The sequence below is a fragment of the Microtus pennsylvanicus genome, chromosome 17 (assembly GCF_037038515.1).
Source record: "Microtus pennsylvanicus isolate mMicPen1 chromosome 17, mMicPen1.hap1, whole genome shotgun sequence".
Taxonomy (NCBI): Eukaryota; Metazoa; Chordata; class Mammalia; order Rodentia; family Cricetidae; genus Microtus; species Microtus pennsylvanicus.
This window is the reverse complement of record NC_134595.1, coordinates 15618419-15633401: the sequence shown is the minus strand read 5'-3', so window position 1 is coordinate 15633401 and position 14983 is coordinate 15618419. Positions and strand designations below refer to the sequence as shown.

General features: G+C 45.6%; 1 protein-coding gene across 1 annotated transcript; it reads right to left on the bottom strand.

Annotated features, from left to right (window-relative positions):
- Nucleotides 1–206: 206 nt before the first annotated feature.
- On the bottom strand, nt 207–6069 carry LOC142837180 (uncharacterized protein C2orf78 homolog). The gene is made up of 3 exons (XM_075952141.1): nt 6063–6069; nt 3318–4079; nt 207–2074 (listed from the first exon to the last, which is right to left on the bottom strand). The coding sequence occupies exons 1-3, from the start codon at nt 6067–6069 to the stop codon at nt 207–209; spliced, it is 2637 nt and encodes an 878-aa protein (XP_075808256.1).
- Between the last annotated feature and the right edge of the window lie 8914 nt (nt 6070–14983).

Below are 14983 nucleotides of genomic sequence, written 5' to 3'. Positions count from 1 at the left end.
TCAAATATTTATAAATTTATAAACTATGTCTTTCCATTCATATATATGCATATATCTAAATATTATTCTGCATTACTATGTATGTATCTACATATCTACACATTAGGCTAAGCCTCTAAACTTCATGTATGCATGAATATCTATGTGTATCTACATCTTACCTGTGTATGATGAACAGCGTTGTGTCCCAAAGGTGTGGGCAGCACTTACACTGCATAGCCATAATATCTCGAAATTTCCATATCTTTCTCCCTCTGAAGGAAAAGCTGTGGTTTTCCCAGGGAGGTACACTTGGCAGCATTCTCTCGCTCCTGTTGGGCCCGCCTCTTCATGGCCTCCCTCTCTGGCCTCTGCTCTTCAGTGATGGGCTGTGAGATGACTGGCCCTGGAATGTCCACTTTCCTCCATGGGATGGGTTGGCAACTGAAGTCTAGCAGCAGGTATTGGGTTTTAGCTTTGGGAGATGAGAGGGCCTTGTTGCTGGCAGCAGAAAGAGGCTCCCTGTGGAGTGAAGTGTGAGATGATGCTCTGTAGGGTGCAGGCAAAGAGGCAGCCGGCTGAGGCCCAGGGCAAGACTGGATGGGCTTGGTTATGTTGGCTCGTGTGGCACTGGTGCCGTTTGGCAGAGCTGGCTTGTCAGAGGCCATCAGTGATGTGCTGGCAGGAGCTGGTTGGGATGGCTTGAGCGTGGGAGGCTGAGCTGAGTGGGAGTGAGGCCTCACTGGGTAAGCCACAGTGGGCCTGCGTGAAGCCAGGCAGAGGAGCTTTCTAGAAACAGGTTTGGTTTGAGGCTTGTCCAGGACTGGGAAAGGCAGAGGTACTAACTTGACCTTCCCAGGTTGGGGAAGCTCATACTGGGATGGAGATGGATACCGCTTGGGAGCACTGCTCCCTGGTCTCTGAATCTTGCCCAGGCTTTTGTCAAGGCTTTGGCCCTCACGTGGCATATCCAGCAGTGATGTGGTATCAGGACCCGTCCTGGGATCTTTGTTGCTGCTGAAGTTCAGCAGAGCCCGGGAGGAGGAGATGCCAGTTTTCCTCTCACTCTTCTTCCCCAGTGGGTGAAAGACCTGCACGGACTCCAGCATGTGCATGCCGAGGTGAGTTCGAGGCTTCTTAAAGCTGTCATGGCTGAGCTCAGGTGGATTCCTCTTCCTCTTGGTCTTGGGGATGGCGGGCTTCTCTTTTGCCTTGACTCTGTGACTTGATGGCTTCAGCTCCTGTGTTTTCTTGGAGCCGTTTTCTCTGGTCTCTTTGGCCTTTTCTTTCCCCTGTGCTCTTGCTACGCTGGGCCTCTTGGGTACAAATATCTGAGATTTGCTCTGCACGTGGTTGGCCGTGTTGTCTATGGTCCCAGGATCATCTTCCTTCAGCATATCCTCGTGATGGGTTCTGGCCTGAAGAGCTCCATGAAACACATCAGAGACTTTCTGGCTTTTCTTTTTGCCTAGTTCAGATAGTCCATTAAAGATGCTGGTGCGTGACTGGGCCTGATCCCTCCTGATGTCTTTGGAGTCTTTGGTTTGGCTTGCTGTGTGATCTTCCATTTGGTCAAGGTCAGGGATGGAGTTTAAGAGTTGGGGAAGGTGAATATCTGCCACCAGAGTAGTCATGTCTGTAAAGTCATTGCTAGACTCCATGACATTCTGCAGAGCCTCAGGGTCTTCCAGACCAAGGCCACTGTTTCCCAAAGTGGCATTTTGAGAAGCTAGCTTCTGCCTCAGGCTCCCAACATCACTGTAGTTGAAGGGCTGCTGCATGCCAGGGTGTGCTGAAGGGAGGGGTGATGCGTCTTGGTTGCATTTTGTGCCCTCATAGGAATCCAGAGGTGTTGATTGCTCAGCATTCATCTCATCTGCATTGTTCTTCTGTGTCTTTTCCAGGCTTGGGGCTGGAGGCAAGGCCAGGAATTCAGAAGGACTGTGCATGAGGGCAGTTAATGACCTGTTCCCACTGACAGGTGCTGTCTTCATCTGGGCATCCTGGGTGCAGGCATTGCCGAGGTCTGGACTCTGTAGCAGACACAGTGTCTGCTCTGAAGGTGTCAATCCCAGGGTCATCTCCCTCTCCACCACTGAAAGAGAGGAAGTTCAAAGTCAGTGTCTGGTAAGTGAGATGCTACCCCCCCTTTCAGTGCACCTGAGCACTGAGGCTCCTGCAGCAGTGTTACAGGCATTGCTATGAGTTCTGCTGGAGGAGCATGGAAAGCAGCCCTCTTTGGAGACACATAGTAACTACTCATTTGTTTCTCATGACCGTGTGATATCATGTTTTCTTTTGTGATTGTGTGGTGTGTACATGCTTAGTGATCATGGGGAGGTGGTAGAATTCCTTGGTGTGTGCTCTTTCCTGTCTCCCATATTTTCCTTTGGAACAGTGCCTCTCATTGCCTTGGAAGTTTGCTCTGAGACAGGTTGTGTTGTTCACTATTTCCTAATCTTACTCATCTCTACCAGTTTCTTTCTGTTCATTGTATTACTCATATGGCCTTGAAGCCTGGATTTTTATATGAGTTTAGGTATCCATATCAGTTCCTCAATTCTGAAAGGCAAGCAGTTCAAAAGCCCTGATATTCCTTAAGCTCCACATTTCACAGATTTTTTTGTTAGTGATGTGAAAATGTAAGACTGTAGTAGCTTTTAGCTTCAACTTTGTAACAGAGAACATGTCTACATAGTCTTGGCCTTGGGTCACTGCTGAAGATTCAGAAAGAAAAAGAAAAAGAGAAAGTGGAAGAGAGATCTAGAGGAAGAAAAGAGACAGAGACAAAGACAGAGAGAGGTTGAGCGAGACAGATAGGGCTAGATGCTTCATTCCTACTTATCAATATTACACAGGTCAAAGCAAACTGTCACTACATCTTAAGTGTTAGAGAATGTCACAGCAGACACTAGGAGTGTGGGAGAAGACCTCCTCTAGGTCAGATTCAGGGTTCCATTTCTCTCAATACTAGTTTCAACTCAGGGGAAACTTAGTGATACAAAAACAGAAAAAAAATTCTTGGTGACATCTAGAAACTGGAGACATAGATTAGGAAGGAGGTGATTTTAGTGAGCTGGTACGTGGGGCTGATTAGCCTTGGCAGTGAAATGCGTTCCTGTGGTGTGGTCCTTGGACATGTCTAATGAAGGTTGAATGTCACTCACTTTCCTGTATTCTCTCTCATTATAGAGACTGAATATAGGGGTAATAAGCCTGAGCCACAGCCAACATGTCAGGACTCCCATTCTTCCTCTGTGTGGACATCCACTTCTGAAAGGTAGAGCTGTGTCTCGTCTGAGGGCTGATCTCACACCTCTCCTCCTGGCTTTACTCACCTTGAAGACTGGTGTCTGGCATGGTTTGAGCAGATGTGGGCCAGTAGATGGGAGAGGTGGAGAAAGGTGTTTGGATGTTCATTGGCTGAATCTCCTGTAGTGCCATCACCATCTCTGGGTGCAGAGAGGAAGCCTGATTCCCAGAGCAGGACACAGAGCCATAGGCCTGCTGGCACTGCCAGAATTCTTCAGCCATCGGAGGACCCAGGCTGTTCTGGTCATAATAATAGACCTGACTTCCATGCAGGTAGCAAGGTGCCAGGATATATCGTTGATCTGGTAGATTTGATGGTGTTGCCTGTACAAGGCAGGCAGACAGTGTTGGATAGGATGGTGGTAATGCATTGATATGGAAAGTGTTATCACACTGGGCCGTTATAGACCGAGACGAGGGGGTGGTATTCTGGTCAATGACAGTTAAAGGGGCATCCAGGAACGGAGCTTCCCTTCTGGTGGTGCTTTCTCTGAGATCCCAGTGGAGAACACTTGGATAAAAAAATGTCGAAGTAGAGATCTGGTTCTTGTCAGTTGGCTTAGTCAGCATGGTCGTGCCAGCTCGTTGGTAAAGACAGGCACTGTCCGTGAGCTGCTGGCAGCATGTGCTGGAGTTTGATGACAGGAGCCATGCTGAGCTCACAGCTGGGGTACAGACCCCATAGAAATTGCACACACTTCCTGCTGAGGGTGTGGCATTCCTCAGCACAGGCACAGAGGGCTGCAGAGCACATTCTGTCCCAGTGAAAGGTGCACTTTGGCAATTTTCTGTAGGAAGCAAGAAGAGAGTTGGAAAAATTTGAGATGGAAGCTTTCTATCCCCTGGGAGGGACTGTGTTATCTCCAGGTTGTACTGAGTGGGAGAGTCTAGCACCTATGTTCCCTTACATATCTCAAGCAAATGGGTTAAGATCGATCGGTGGTGCTATGTAGGATGACAATCACTAGATGAACTGTCTGCTTTTTCCTGTGTGGGCATGGAAATCCTGGTCAATCTGCCTTAATCCTCACTCAGATCTAGACACGATGCTCCTTTTTCCTGATTGTAATATAATAATGCCTGTTGGGACACTTCCTTGCAAATATATTCTACAACAGAGGTTATTATTGGGAAGAGACCCATAGGCATATTCCATACCTGGAACTTTGTCCTGTTCTCTGCAGATCTTACAGTATAGAATGACCTAAACTCACTCTACGTTGATCAGTCTGGGTTTGAAATCACACAGACAGGTCTGCTGCTGCCTCTAAAGTGCTGGTGCTGGAGCCCCTGCCATGACCACCAGGCCAATCTCTATTTTATTGAGTTTTTTTCTGAAATGATGTTTAACATATGTGTAAGGAATTTAGGTAATTATTCCTTTCCCCTCTCTCTTTTTTCCCCCTTGGATTTCTTGTATAAATAGGATCTCTTATAATTTCATAACTTTCAAGCATTATTCAAATATGATTTCAGAAATACAACCTACTGACAACATTTCTTCTTGTTTGCACCAGTTTAGTGTGTCCTCTTGAGAATGCTAATGTTTTATGGGGTTCATCTCTGAATATGATTGCTTCTCAATTTAATATCTGTTGATTAAATTGTTTTCTTAACAGCTCCTCCTTAACTGTTAATTTTTATATCTCTTCTAAGGGGGAATCCTTGTGAGAATCCCCTCCGCCACAACAGTGTGTCAGTTGCCATGGTCAGACTCTAACTGACTGGACTTCGCAGCCCCAGTTGATCCTATCCAACACCACCAGTGCACATGAGACATGGGGAACTGGGCAGAAAGTGGTCTGGATAGAGTGCAAGAGTAGGGACCAGATCAGGATATTCTTTCTATATGTGCCAGGGAACCTTTGTACAGACTAATCTGAACAGTTACGTTTGGTTAAACATGGCTTGGGAAATGACAATGCCTTGTCTGTTTTGATTATAATCTGGTCGTCTTCAACATTGTGTTCTAAACTACCATTGTTGACCACCAGGGTCCCCTCTGCAGTGTGCCTTCATATATTTATATACTTTTAGACCCGTACTGTGTTTGCCCCCTTCCCTGACTTCCTGTGGGTCTGTCCTTCCAGCAACACTGTCAATATTTCTTTCAGTACAACAACTGCCTTCTCAGATTCCACAATCGTCTTATTCTCTTCCACTCTCCATGTTTAATCCAGGGAAGTCCAAGTAATTGCACACCATGGCAGTTGCCATTTTGTCCATAGTCAATATTCATTTGGTGAGTATAGAGAGAGGCCAGTGTAGAGCTAGTTAGACTTGAACTGACCTCCATCCCACCCAGTTCTCTCTATGTTGTGATTATAGTTGTGTGCCACCATCCGTGGTGTGACCGATACTGTTAGAGTCACCCTGAATTTTAAACTAAGACTGGAAACAGTAGTGGGGGGAGACTGTCTCATCAGTGGTGTGGAGTGCTAGATCTCTGCGTGCCTTGTTCATTTTCCTGTGTCTCTGTAGTTTAATACCATCCAAAAGGGCCTGATTTTATTCCCTGGTCACTTTCCTCTGAAAACCCAACAGTACAGACCCCAAGCATAGTGACACTGTTCACTCCTTGAGGTGGATGGAAAACACTTGAGAATAAACTTTCTGTCTAAAATCACATACTTAGTAAGAACCAAAGCTAAATGTGACATTCAAATCTAGATATCTATATCAACATCAATACTATCCACATTCAGCAAAGATTTACTAGTATAGTAAAAGTCAGTGGAGAGGATCACATGTTTTAAAGTCTCTTTCCTTACCTGACATGGTCAAGGGGAGAGGATTAGCAATCCAAAGAACAATGGAGCAAGATAATCGGTCGGCTTTGTCTGATCAGCTGACCTCAGTGGCAAGTGTGTCCAGTATCAGACAGCACTCACTGGTCACTGGTCACCTGGACCTGTGATGATCCAAATTTGTTTACAGTCATCACCATGGAAACACCAAGATTCTACCAGGTGCTGGTAGGGTTGGAGGGAGAATGATGTCATAAATGAGGCAACAGCCAATGGGAAGGCTCGATTCCTAACTAGAAGATGGGATTGGTTGGAGAAGATGCCAGGAGACCAACAGTAGCCTTGGAGGCTGGGGTGTGGGCTACTGAAAGAGGCAATCAAGGCATGGACGTGCCACTTCCCATGGCGTTTAGTCTAGGCTATCATGGCAGTGCTCTTATATGGTTCACTGATGAAGCAGTGTATAATGTACATATAATGGGTCACCTTCCAACAGAAAGTGTCCCATCAGCCAACACTTACATACAGTGAGTAGTCTTGGGCAGGAGGGAGAACTGCTGTTGAGGGAACTCAGGTGATAGGCCATTCCAGTCCGTCTGGCTTTTGTGCCATCAGCATCTGTCCATGACCCAAGGAAGAGATCAAAGTGTTCCTTTGTGACTATGTGCAAGGTCAGGGCTCGGTGTGCTGCGTGCATGTTAATGAACTCTAAGACACTTGTCTTCTTGTTGCTTCTGTTATTCTTTTTTGTCTTGTTTGTCTGTCTGCGGGATTAGAGAGTGGAGACTTTACGCGAGACACCCGGCGATGCGGGGTTAGGACGGAGACACAGACACGCGACCGTCCCACGTGGGTGCACTTTAATGTTGGGGTAACAACAAGTAAGGGACAGGTGTGCAGAGACAAAAGGAGAGAGGGGCAGAGAGAGAGAGAGCTCGTGGTGACCCTGTTTTTAACGGGGAACACACGGGCGTCTGGGAGAAATGCCCTGCGCCTTTGCGGCTTCAAGTCCAGGTGGATGCTGGGAGCTGTAGTCTGCAAAAGGAACAACATTTCACCCTTTTGGTTTTATTAAAAAAATTGTGGGGGGTCTTAAAGGGTAGGGAATGGGGGCGTAGCCCGGTCTCTCATGACTGCTTCCTGCTGGCTTTGGGCGTTGAGGGATCCAGGGAGTGTCCAGTTATTCTGATGATGTCCTTTGGGCGTCGAGGGATCCAGGGAGTGTCCGATTATTCTGGCGATGTCCTGTTGGTTATGTCCTGTTTGCAGGCTTTTAAAGGTGGCTGACTGAAGAAATCACATCTGTCTAGCTCCTCCTGAGTATCTGGGTCATAGTTATGTTGCTGGAAGACAAAAGTCGCATTAGTAGAGAGAAAAAAATTAAAGGGGAGAGGAGGTTTGGGAGGAGGTTTGGAAAATTAAAGGGGAAATTTGGGGTGGAGGAGTTTTTGGAGGTCTGGGGTTAAGAATGATAAAAAAATTAAATGATACTTATTCCGTTAATGATCCGCTTGTGTTTGATTTGTTTAGGTGGGTCGGGCTGGCTTCCTAGAGCTTAAAGAAAGTGTCTTAAAAGAAAATAGCTTTTAACCGTATACTCCTTAACATTTCAGGGGTCACTGCTGCAGTCAGCGACTGACCTGTTATGTCAAGGAACTTTGTTAAGAATCTGCTTACCGCCTGAGCCCTTGACTCCGTACTTGATGATGATATCTGTAACGGCAGCTGGATGGTTATTTAGGAATTTAAAGAAGGGAGGGTGTGTTAACACAGGAGGATTAAGTGACGGATGAGACCACTGTTTCCCTTAGACTGGAGTCGAGGGGGCTGAACCTGGTATCCTTTGGAACTTAAGAGAACAAGGTCCTGTCGGAGTTACCGTGTATGAAGGATTATCTTGAGCCGTGGAGATGAACAGTTTAAGATGTGACAGGTGAATCCAATGGGGAATTCCTTCAAGCTTGGCAGCTGTGGGGGTTAGAAGAATTTCTCTGAGAGAACCCTGCCATTTAGGGGAAAGAGGTGAGGGACATTGGCCTGGAGGTGAGAGTAATACCTTATCTCCTATTTTAACCGGCGTTGGACATGTATTAGGACATGCTTGAGGTAATGAGTGATCTGTGAAGTCCCACAGTAGCGAAGGTAAGTGGAAAAGGAGGGGAGTGAGCAGGTGATCAGGAAGGGGAGAGGTTCCCGTTGAGAGGCTGGGGGTTAAAACCGGCCGCCCATACATGAGTTCAAAGGGTGAAATGAAAAGGGGGCCCTTTGTGAGAGCCCAAAGCCTGAGAAGAGCAAGGGACATAAGGCTTACCCAGTCGAGGTGGAGTTCCTGTGACATCTTAACAAGAGCTTCCTTTAAAGAGCAGTTAGTCCGTTCTAACTTACCTGAAGACTGAGGGTGGTACAGTGTGTGGAAATTCCAGGGGATTACAAGTGCCCTAGACAGATTTTGAGAAATCTGGGAAGTAAACTCTGGGCCATTATCTTTTGGCAGATCTGACAGGGGGCCGCTGTGGCTTTTAGGAACCTGATATCCTTAGGTGTGGGTGTTTTAACAACGGGAGAATGGTGATCAGTGACAGCGGGAGCCTAGAGGGGCTTTGGAAGATCGAGGGGGCGGAGCAGGGTGGGGAGGAGACTGAGAGGAGTCTGAAGATGCTTTTGTCTATCTGTGTGACCTGTGGCAGGGGGAAGCCTCCAGCTCCTTGCATGACCTGTTGGACAAATATTTATGAGGGACTCTATCGGAGGGGCTATGCGAAGTCCTTGTAGATCTGGAATGGGACTTTCTTGGGGATCTGGAAGGGGAACGTTTAGAGGTGTTAGGTGCGTCCTTCCTGTGCCTAGAAGAGACCTTGGAGGAAAGAGGGATGGGTAAGCTGTTGCTGTCACTCGACTGGGGAGAGCGAGAGCGAGTGGCCCCTCGAGGCCGGGGGTGGTGGTGGTGGAGGTTTGTCCGCGGGATCCATGGCGGGAGCAGAGGGTTCCTGGAGGGATGGCATTGATAAGAACATGTGTGCAGGTGAACAGTGAGAGGCAACGGAGGGGTCAATCTTAATGGCCATGTAGAAAAATGCCATAATGTACATCATTTCTTTCCATTTAGCCGAACGGTGACAGAAGTTAGCCAATTCCTGTAAAATATCGGGGTCAAATGAACCCTGAGAAGGCCACCTGAAGGAACCCTGTAAATTGTACTTTGGCCAAGTTTTAGAGCAAAGACGGATTAATGTATATCACGGAGGGAATTAGGGCATGAGGTTTCAGAGCTTCCAGCAGCTGCCCCAATGGGGAGGCCAGGGGAACCGTTTGAGAAGGCTTAGCACCCATGGCTATTACTGTGAAACTATCCGCAGATGGCACAGGGAGGTGCCACGAACAAAGCAGCCCTAATTACAGGCGTCCGAGCAACCAGGGGGCCTTGCTATAGCCTAACTGACCCGAACCGAGCTTCCGATGGGGAACAATCCCGGCTAGGAGGAGGCAGTTAAGCCTTTGGGGGCTGCCTGTTGCAGCCGAGAGGCGCTCGCCCCGTAGGGAGCCCGTAAAGAGGACAGAAAAGCGATCAGAAAGAAAACAGAAAAAGATAGAACTGGGAGCTCCGAGCTCCCAGGTGCGGATAAAAAAACAGGTCTAGCTAGCCAAGGGTGGAAGGCCGGGTGGAGGGGGGAGGAGTCGCCAACCTTACCCACTATGCACCAAAGAGAGCCGGGACCTCTCTGGGCTTAATGGGAAGGCGATCCAACCCAGGTGAACTCACGAATTAGTCGCTCTTGGTTCCAGATGGCTGCATTGAACACGTGGGGGAGGTCACAGGTTGTTGGTCCTGACCTTGTCCCGGGGGAGGCCCCGAGCTCTGGGAGGCGCCAAAAGCCCAGAGTAAAGGCCTCAGGCGAGGGCACCGGGACAGAAAGGTTACCGTGTCGAAGACGGCACCAAAAACATGTTATTCTTTTGATCTTAGTCATTCTGACAGGTGTAAGATGGTATCTCAGAGTTATTTTGATTTTCATTTCCCTGACTGCTAAGGATGTTGAACATTCATATTTATCCCCAAGCACAAAACTCAAGTCTAAATGGATCAAAGACCTTAATATAAATCTGACCACACACAACCAAATAGAAGAGAAAGTGGGAAGTAGTCTTCAATGCATGGGCACGTGAGACCACTTCCTAAATATTACCCCAGTAGCACAGACCCTGAGAGCAACAATAAATAAATGGAACTTCCTGAAACTGAGAAACTTCTGTAAAGCAAAGGACACAGTCAATAAGAGGAAAAGGCATCCTACTGAACGGGAAAAGATCTTCACCAACCCCACATCAGACAAAGGACTGATGTCCAAAATATGTAAAGAACTCAAGAAATTAGACATCAACATTTCAAATAACCCAATTAAAAAATGAGATACAGACCTAAACAGAGAAATCTCAGCTAACTTGGTGCAGGATCAAGTGTCTTTCATGTTATCCTTTACAGACCATTGTCTAAGCAATCCAGAACAGGAGACCAAAGCAGTACATTGAGGTAAGAGGTAAATCAGAGACCACAGGGGATTTCTCCTTCCTGGTACTCTCTAGATTTGCTCAGCCAACATTCTTATATATTCCAAGTCAACTGTGTTTGTATAGTATTGCCGAGCATAGACTAGGTCCTTCTGTGCCATTTAATGATAAAGATCATGTTCTAGGGGCTAGAGAAATGGCTCAGAGTTTAAGAGCATTGCCTGCTCTTCCAAAGGTCCTGAGTTCAATTCCCAGCAACCACGTGTTGGCTCACAACCATCGGTAATTGGGTCTGGTGTCCTCTTCTGGCCTGCAGGCATACACACAGACAGAATATTGTATACATAATAAATAAATATTAAAAAAAGATCATGTTTCACAATCAGTCTGAGAGGCTACTTCAGGGAGGCAACCACTGAATTGAACTCTCCTCTTTCCTTAGGATCCTGGTTTGTTTTATGCTATATAAGCTAAGTAGGAGTGTGTGCATTGGTATTTGCAGTCGTCACTATTGCCCCTTTGTTGTATCTCAGTTGTGCTCCAAGTAGCATCGCAAAGTAAGCATTTTTCTGACCAATTGTTTATTATTATCCAATTTTGGGGTTCCCATGAATAACATGGTCCAGAGGTGTCAATGGAATAGTGCATTGTGGGTGATCTCTGATGTCTTTCTTGTGCCTTGCCCCATTACTAGGGGAGCACTTTACATAGCTGTGTTGCTGGCTTCCATTAATGAAAGAGCCCTAGGGACTTTGATTTCCTGTCCCATATACCATATCCATGTGAGTTTTTGCTTTATTTTACATATCTACGTATATAAATGATGTCCAGTGCTTGTAACCCACCATTCCTTCACTTTCAAGTAATGTGGGCAATCCCACAAGATCATTACTGTTGACGTGGGTGAGAAGGTGTTTGTTCTCTTATTCTGTAGGAATGTACATTGTTAGGGAGACACACATGTGACATTACTTACGCTGACTGCATTTTATGAAAGAAATTAACTGAAATCCACATACCCTGTCAATGAACTCCTGAAGTCTTTAACTCAAAATGACAAAAGTCTTAGTTGTGCCAAGTGTATAGGTGAGAGCAAACTAAAACATAGACCATGCTGTGTTCAATAATACACTCAAGTAAATTCAATAATACATTCAAGTGGATGGGTATATGATGGCCATGTTCTTGTCTTTGAGTCAGTGTAAAGAGATTGGTTTGATACTACCAGATGCGTAAGAGCTCTTATGATGTGCGCTGGCCCCATGAGAATCCTGAAAACTAGGAGCTGAAGGGACTTGTTGTATTATCTAGATTACAAAATTCCATGTGAGGGGATCTTTGCAAGCTGCAGCGGAATAGACTGCCCTCCCTATTTAGAGAATCTTCTTAGTGTGTGACTTTGCACAAAGGCTATCCCCTGATAGAATTGGCATTGGCAGGTCTGCCCAGAGACTGCTCACATGTGTACGAAACATTTCTTATCGTCGGTGGTACCGTGGTATCGTCACAGTGCCTGAAAATTATGGATAGCATCTCCAAGGAGAGCAAAAGTAAGTTAGAGGAAGTTGAGAAATGGGACCCTGAATGAGTGGAATATGGCACTCACTGAAGCCATATGCCTGCTATATTCTATGTCCCAGAAATGATCTTAAGACTCAGGAGATGGTGGTCAAGAAACTCTTCAAGACCTCCCAAAAGATGAAGCTCTTTGGATCCTTTTATTTGGTATGAGTAAGAAGTAGATGATTGTCCCTCTGTTTCAGTTGTAGGATATCTAGAAGTCAGACTTGGACTGAACTGTAACCTCCCTTTCTGCTAGCAGGCTGGCTTTCATAGAAGGGAATTTTTATGTTGTGCCGTGAAGTACAACAGAATCTCCTGTGGCTCAGAGGATCACAGGTCACAGTGGGAAGGGAACTCCTACTGTTTTATTGAAGGGAATGGATGGGCCTTTGTATTTCCCTTCTAAACCTTTGTGCTTCTGCGTGAGATTAGTGCAGCTGCAGGTGTCCATGGAACTGCTCCAGTCTGTCTCCTTTCTCGACTTCCTTTTCTGTGTGCTTTTGGTGCTGATGGAAAAACTGTAAAAGTTTTGGCTGCTGATACTCAGTGGCTGTGGCTGCTGTTGTGGTGAGATGATTGCCTCTTATGCCAAAATGGATCATGCAGAATGCAGTCCATCCAAATATCAGGGACTGTCATGCAAGCAGGAGTGCAGTGGTTTGTATGTAAGAGCTAATGCACTCAGGTAGAGCAGTGTAGCCTGGTTTTTTACCCCATAATAAAATGACTATCCCATAGAGATATGTTAGCTAAGATCAGTTGGACTTGATCTTTCTATATGGTACAGAATATAAGAAGTAGAGAGTTATCTGAAAGTTGGGGACTTGCAAGTATTGCTCCCGTAGGAGCAGCAAATCAGTTGGTGGGTGTAATGTGAAGTATTGTACCCTCCGTGTATTTCAATATACAGTGTCTTTAAACACCAAAGCAGGTCTACCACTCCTCCTGTCCATGCTGTTCCAAGGCGTTGGATGGATTATTGCTCTGCACATTGCTGTATATTGCAGTTTGTTCAGGATTAGGATATCTGTGTTAGGGCCTGGACTTGGTATCCAGTAGCAGAGCAAATGATAAGAAATTTGTGATGTTGCACACAGTGGAACTCGTTACAGTAAAAACAATGAATGCAGTCAAGGTGATTGCAGGAGAATCCTTGGAACTCGAGATAATTATATTGTACCAAATGTATCCAGTCCCACAGAAACATCTTCTTATCCTGTCTCACTATGTGGATCCTTGGCGACACATCTCTACCTATAGACATTCATGAAATTGTAAGCAGTCCTATAAAGCAGAAGAACATTTCCTAAGATATTTGGTGAGAGCTAAGGAATGGCCAGGTAGTGGGAACTGAGTGCTGTTGTCAGTATACAATATACAGAATAAAATCTGTTCATTGAATAAATAGTACAGTGAGACTTAAAGTCCATGAGAAGAATTCAGTACATCTTTTTGTTAATTGCTTTAATATGTAAAATAATTCCTGAGCTTTGTTCAACAAGTGTTATTCTACAAGACACTTAATTTGAAAACATAAAGATTAAAACAATAATCTTAACATGAATGTATATCCATTCAAATGCCTTTCTGTTTTTCTGAGGAGTACAGTGAAGCCCAGTAGACTCATGGAGTCCCAAGTTCTGTAGTTAAAAAACACAGAGAGAGTGATCAAACAAGAGACCTCCCTAAACTATTGCTTTCCTTCATTCTCTTGTAGTCAATTGTGCTCCTGTCAGGATGCTTGGATAACGGTTGTGGGATCCTTTCGTGCTGGCTTTGTTATATTTATCTAGACCAGTGACTCTGGACAGCAAATAGGCTTTGTTAGAATGGACAGTATTGTGTCTACACAGTAGGTGGGGATTGCCTATTGAGAAAATACAAACACCATAAATATCTAGGGACTGGTTGAATACATTCCTTGAGTCAAATCCAGATGTTGTACTATCTGGAAGTAGATAGGCATTGTCAGAAGTCCAGCCTACAAGTGAAACAAAGGTACTGTCAGAAAAAAGAATCTGAGTTGAGTTGCAGTTGTAAATCCATGCAGCTAAGTCAATACATTCAGTTAAGTCTCTTGTGATTTTAGGTCAGTAGCAAGAATTGCCTTGGCCTACACATGGACTCTTCATCAAATCATGCTGGGAAACCTGGTGATCCACATGTACAGAAAGAATCTTGATTCTACCTGGATCGTTGAAGCATATTTTCAGTTCCAGCACTCTTGAGACAGGGACTCAAAAGACAGAGGAAGCGGCAGAGGCAGAGTCTAGCAGATCACTGAGTTCAAGGCTAACCTGGTCTATGATGTTATTACCAGGACATAGAGTGCTTTGGAGAGAACTCTCTCTCAAGGAAATAAAAGAAAGTGAATAAATGTCACCCTGCGAATATCCAATGCCACTTCCCCAGAGATCAAAGTTCAATAAACTCTTGTAATAATAGAGGACAGAGTAGCAGGAAGAGTTGACAGAGTTCAGGGGAGGCCAGTTTTCTTCTCTCACTTCACCCACAAGAGGTGAAAGCCCTTCCCGGACTCCCGTGTGTGCATGCTGGGGTGGGTTCGAGGCTTTTTCAAGCTGTGGTGGCTGAGCACAGGTGGATTCCTCCTTCTTTTGGTCCTGGGATGGTGTGCTTCTCTTCTGACTTGACTCTTCCTAAACTGCTTCAGCTCCTCTGTTTTCTTGAAGCTGTTTTCTCTGGTCTTCTTGGTATTGTCTTGCTCATGAGCCCCAGCTTATTCCCTCCTGATGACTATGGAGTCTTTGCATAAGGATGCTGTGCATCTCTGAATATGTTTAATACATTGAGTTATTTGAAAAATTGTGGAAGGTGAATATCTGGCCCCGGTGTAGTCATGTCAGCAAAGTCTATGC